The sequence below is a fragment of the Leucopleurus acutus genome (assembly GCF_964270905.1).
Source record: "Leucopleurus acutus genome assembly, chromosome: 5".
NCBI classification, from domain to species: domain Eukaryota; kingdom Metazoa; phylum Chordata; class Mammalia; order Artiodactyla; family Delphinidae; genus Leucopleurus; species Leucopleurus acutus.
The window spans coordinates 137,978,564-137,984,798 of record NC_139147.1 but is presented as its reverse complement, the minus strand read 5'-3'; the positions used below and the strand labels follow the sequence as shown (position 1 = coordinate 137,984,798).

The 6,235-nt window shown below is 36.7% G+C and overlaps 1 protein-coding gene across 4 annotated transcripts in view; it reads right to left on the bottom strand.

Annotated features, from left to right (window-relative positions):
* Positions 1-89: 89 nt before the first annotated feature.
* RAB5A (RAB5A, member RAS oncogene family) overlaps positions 90-6,235 on the bottom strand; it is a 31,038-nt gene continuing 24,892 nt past the window's right edge. For 3 of the 4 annotated variants that reach the window (XM_082840180.1, XM_082840179.1, XM_082840178.1), the window contains 2 exons: positions 5,138-5,231; positions 94-1,540 (listed from right to left, as the gene is read on the bottom strand). In XM_082840180.1, the coding sequence (XP_082696306.1) occupies positions 1,425-1,540; positions 5,138-5,231 (210 nt within the window). In that variant the 3' untranslated portion in view covers positions 94-1,424. Of the gene's footprint in view, positions 1,541-5,137; positions 5,232-6,235 lie in introns of all 4 variants that reach the window. The other variant, XM_082840181.1, reaches the window with a different exon arrangement.

Here is a 6,235-nt window from a genome sequence, read left to right as displayed (position 1 = left end):
AGAATGTAGTAAAGGAAATATAAAAGCAGATTGTGGGTTATACAGTACCATTTATATATGTTCACTGTTTCATGCCAAAAAAGAGAAAAACCAGTACCTGCTTTTTGTACCACTTTATTCCAACCTGAGCACCTCAATATAAAACTAAACACTGGTGAACTGTTTTCCTTACTAATTTTGAATTACTGTAAATGTACAAGTTCTGCTAGCAGTTCAACATTTAAATAGATTAAATCATCTCTGACACATGGTAGATTTCATATAATGAAAATACCTAAAACAATTAGTGCAATATACTGAACTGATCAAAATAAAATGAACTTTGGAAAACAAGGCTGCAAGATTGTTACTAACATATCCAATACTTATGTTACAAATTACTGGTACATTGTTTATTATGGTTCTAGCCAGGTAGGAACAATTCAAGCCCCTTCCTTTAAAAGGGGGAGAGAAGGAAAAAATTAGCTGTTTTAGTAACTGTACATTTTGTATACTTTTAAGCAACTCTTAAATATTACAGAAAAGTAATAAACATATATGGAGACTACAATGCAGTACCCTATTTACAGTACAGCTGAAGATCGAATTTGAAATAATCAAGTTTGAATGTACATAATTGTTAGTGCATTGACTATTTCTATGTCCAAAGGGCACAAAAGCCCCTCCCTACTCCCAAAAAACAAAAGCTATGTAATGGCCAGCAGTGATTAAACAGAAATCACAGACACCTGGTTTGTTTCATTTTTGTTGAAGAACTTACATGTTTGAAGGGAACACTATTCTTTAAGATGCATTTTATCAGTTTTCATATTCCTAAAATAAGACAGTTACATATGATTTTTTTTTTTTACTCCATTTAAAAAATAACAGGACTAGCTATAATTTAGATGCCACTGATGTTCATTTTTTCCTCCTGAAGATGTGGGAATGTTTCTTTGTGGCTAATTTGTTAAAATGTGGAATGTGTACTTTAAATAAGGATACTAAGTGAAATTACAGGTGGCTTGAATATCGTAGTTAAGCATAAATATCTTTAGAACCTCCTTCCAAAGAAAGAATTTTTTTTGGAAAGCCCAAATGAGTGAGTTCCAAATCTTTTTCACAGAACTGGCTGGTTAACTGTGGGTTCAGAGTCATCTGTTTATATCCCTGGTGAAGAGAAATGAGTCCCGCTAACATTCCAAGGAAATAAGTGTACACACAGCTCTCATCTTCCCCTTTCACTGCTGAAACATTAGTCAGAGGGTCACATGCATGTTATTAAAAATTAAGTTCAAAACACTTAAAATAATTCTGTATTAGAAACTTGACTATCGTAAGTCTCTTCTTTTTGGAAGTCATACTGGGCTGGTTAAATGCTCCAATTCCACTGTTATTAACAATTAGGAAGCAGAAGAACATTCCAGTTAGTTTAAACTGGAGGTTTAGTTACTACAGCACTGACTCCTGGTTGGCTGCGTGGGTTCAGTAAGGTCTACTCCTCTTCCTCTGGCAGAATTTGCTCCTGGATTCTGTGGTTCATTCTTCGGCAACTTTTTAGCTGAGAGATAAATTATCAGAATAAACACAATTAGAATAGCTGTATTTAATTCTTTATATAGATTCACTTAACAATACCAGAAAAGTTGTACTTTAAAGAAAATCTAAGTAAGTTCCTAAAGATAATGGCCAGCCATTATGTTTATAATAAAGAAGCTCAGCTCCAACCCATCATTGTTCTCTGGACTGCCACAAACTTTCTGGAACAAGTCAGGATATAAACGAATACCATCACCCCAGGAGAACTTGTCCTCTACTGTGCAAATTATTACCCCACATCACAACAGACTGTACCTCCTATTTTCTTCACTTATACACTTTACCCTTCAAACATCTATCATTTTCCTCTCTTGTGGCTGATTAAGAATCCTAATCTGATTCATTAGCAGCTCTTTTGAGATAGTGCCTTCAGGATCAAGTCCCTCTCATTAACAGGGACTTGATCCTGAAGGCACTATCTCAAAAAAACTTTTCCAATCTTGAGCCAGATAAGCATGGCTTGCCACACATTTGGACAAAGCCCCACAACTGGTAGTTATGGCTTTAGCTTTGCTAAGTTCTATGGAGCTTAACAGCTGTTCTCTGGAGTATGGCTCCCACTGATGAGAAAATGTACCAGCTAGATGTAGTCTGCTTGGATCCCAAAGATCCTTGATGTGTTGGGATTCATTAAACATTAAATATCTCTAAGAGCACCGACTGTAAGGGTGGCTAGACACACTGGTTTCTATCAGCCTTGGGGATACATCATTGAGGTAAGACTCTAGCTTTACCTTAGCTGTGAGGTTACACAGAAGCTGAACAAGATCTACCTCAAAATCTAAATGCCTAGTTGTGTTCTGGATCTTTTACAGTTTCTTTGTTGTAATATTCCACGATAGCATTAATCATCTTTAGAATCCTAGATGCTGGGCTGGGCAATGGATCTGGGAGCCAGGAGCACTGAGGTTTGGGAAGAAAAGTGTTCCCTTGGGCCACTTCTCTAGGAATGGCTCTAGGAATGGTACTGTAAATGGCAATAAAATGGTAAATTTCCAGTCAAATGTATTTACAAACAAAGCCCCGCCAGGACAAAGAGTAGGCTAACATTACAAACTTTATTATAATTAATACCAAATTAGGTTTTGGACTAAGTGATCATTTCTCCCTTTGGCATACTTCTGGCAAGGACTTTTTGTAATTAGATCTGAGTGAAATTAGGAGGCTGAAAGAATTAAACTGGAATGAGGAAACTTTAACTTGTATTGGTTAATTTTTATTGTGTGAAGATGAACTACAACATATCTTCAGGGGGTCTCAAAAGAAGTAGTCTCCTGTCTCCTATCTTAGTGAGTGCTACCCAAAACGAAGCTGGTACTATCTGCTTTGTATATAGATAACTGCAGCTTTCCAACCTGACCCTGAATTGATTAGGACTGTGAGAAGCTAAAATTCCTGAATCAAGTTAAGGAAGATGTGCAATGAAAAAAGCCACTGAAGGACTTCCCTGGTGGCGCAGTGGTTGGGAATCCGCCTGCCAATGCAGGGGGCACGGGTTCGAGCCCTGGTCCAGGAGGATCCCACATGCCGCGGAGCAGTTGAGCCCGTGAGACACAGCTGCTGAGCCTGTGCTCTAGAGCCCGCGAGCCACAAGTAGAGAAAGCCCGCACACAGCAACGAAGACCCAACACAGCCAAAAATAAATAAAATAAATTAAAAAAAAAAAATGTGGTTGTGATTTAAAAAAAAAAAAAAAGAAAAAAGCCACTGAAGACCTTATCAAATTAAAAGCAGATGATAAATTTATTGTAGACTCCTACTAAACAAGTGTACTCTACTTGGGAACCCATCAAAAGTATAAATATGGGGCTTTCCTGGTGGCGCAGTGGTTGAGAGTCCACCTGCCGATGCAGGGGACACGGGTTCGTGCCCCAGTCCTGGAGGATCCCACATGCCACGGAGCGGCTGGGCCCGTGAGCTATGGCCGCTGAGCCTGCGTGTCCGGAGCCTGTGCTCCACAACGGGAGAGGCCACAACAGTGAGAGGCCCGCATACCGCAAAAAAAAAAATACAAATATGAGTTCACTGTGTGATTTATTTAAGTTACTAATGGAGAGGTTACAACTCAATTTGCACTTGGAGTTTCTTTCAAGGAAAGAAACATTCTAATTTTAGAAAAGTAAATAAGAGCTCTAATACGTAGGCTACTTTCTGACTGAAAGAAATAACCTTATTAGCAAGTCTAAATAAAAGGTACAAATTAAATAAAGCCCATCTGGTGGAGTCTTAATAGCATCAGAAAGGTTTAAAAGTTCAGCCTGATTTGAAAGCCCTATTATCTCGTTTCCCAACTTTTCAGATGTGGTTGTGGGTGTGATCTGTCCCATTTATTAAAAAAAACAAAACAACTATATATTTGTCTCATAATCCTTCACAACTATGCTAGTATTTCCCTAATAAAATGCAAGCCTGAGTTTCTCAGGAAAATATTTTACACAGGCAAGTTTTTCCCTAAATGAAGCTGCCACTAAACTCTCTCACCTAGTGAAAAATAATATGACAGTACCTGCAGCTCTTATTGGGTTTTCTTTAGCCTCTGAATCAGCTGTTCACTGGTTAATTTGTATGACTTCAGTATAAAAGAATACTTATTTGGGACCAAGGATGTGGACACCCCAGTTAATAATCACTGCTGTATAATAAAAGATGTTGTGGGATGAGATGAGCGCTTGGCACACGGACATTGTGGACGCAGCAGACTGTGAGAGCCACCACAGTAGACCCCTCCCATGGGATCTGCACCTGAAAACTACTAGGAGGCAGCTAGGGTCAATAAAAATATTTTAATTGTTGTTATAGAAGAAAGAAGGCTTCAACTTCATCACCTATAATCAACGACTGTGCAACAGCAATCATTATTAGTTAAAAGTACTTAGAGGAAAGGTAAGAGCACAGTGTAGGATCAAATGACCATCGAGGCAATAGAAAGCCTGGATATTGTTTTGCTTTCCCTTGTTCTCTCTGTGCCTCAGTGCTTTGAAACTTTCTCCATTACAATATTTGCGTTAAAACAATTTGTAAATTTGTATGTACAATGTACTTGTCTGTGTTATAGTTGTCAGTAATCAATGATTTAAAAAGAACCTGAAAAATAAACAAAAATAGTGTTCAGAGCAATGGAGAGATGAAAATAGTTATTGATCAGTAAGAAACAAATCTCATCATGTCTATATGTTGCACTGAAAAACATTACTGAGTTTATCTTCCTTTTATATAAAAACTATAATCTAATAGAAAAACATGTATTTATCCAAATTTTTCAGTGAAATCTTTAGAAAATCTATCTGCTTGAACTATCAGCTCCAAGTTCAGGCTTTCAACTCACCTAGAAGAAACTTAACTAAACTGAAAGCACTGCAACCTAATGGGTAATAATTTTTCAAATTTAACAATATGCCTAACAAAGTAATGCTTCTGGAAGAAATCTAGGATAGTAGTATAATCATTAAAAACAAAACAAAACAAAATTCCAAGAATTAAAAGACAGTCAAACCAAATATGCCCCCAGTGTAACCTGTTCTACCTATATTTTTACTGTTTGCAAAAAAGTTAATCTTACCTATTGCCATGAATATTTCATTTACATTCATTGATGTTTTAGCTGATGTCTCCATAAATAATAAACTGTTGTCATCTGCATAGGACTGTGCTTCCTGTTTATAGAACAAAAATTGAGATATATCCTTTGCACATACTATTACTATACCTGCCTTATTTTTGTTATAGAAAAAAAGAGGCTTCCTTATTACTACTCCAACTTGATCACCTACAACCAATAACTGTATAATAAGCAATTGTTTATAGTTAAAAGTAAAACAAAGGTAACCACTGCGTAGTTTATAATTTCCCTTTTGCCTTAACTTCTTGCACAATTCCATCCTACTTTATCTGGTCTCACATTAAATCTACTTTCAGATGATGAGTTTCGGAGAGAGGGACAACAATCCTAAATATAAAAACTCTCTTTGATCTTTATGGCAATTTTACCTATGCTCGTTATTTACAAGGAAGGTAAAGGGAAACCAAATGTTTAACACTGGCTTCAACCACTAAATGGTACCCTTGTATTTAATTCTGAATGACTTCTACAAGCAACATTTTAATTTTGAATGTCATGAATCATTCCTTTGAAAATTCTACAAGCAGCATTTTAATTCTGAATATATCATGAATCATTCCTCTGAAAATTCTATTACTACTTTACGTTGTCATGCTTTACAGTTTACGTGTATTATTGCCTTTGATCCTCACAGCTGTTGTGAAGAACAACCAATTATCATTCCAATTTGATAAAGAAAAAAAATGAGGTTCCTTTGAAATGTTATGTGACAGGGCCACTTGTGACTATAATGTAAGTGCGCTATCTGCCTCTCTATGCTGAGGAGGTAACTATCTTAGAAAGAGTAATAGATACTATACCTCTCATGGTTGTCACCAGAATTAAATGAAACCACATGTGCAGATTCTCAGTTTACTACCTAATAGTGCAAGAAATATTAGTGCCCTTTCTCCCAGTACGTGTACTCCATCATCAAAAAAGAATATTAACCCATCACTGATATTATACATATAATGGCCACAACCAAACTTCTCTGGTAGAGAAGCTGAAGAGCAAGAGGAGGGGAAGTTTTAAAATGTCTAACTAGAGACATTGCTC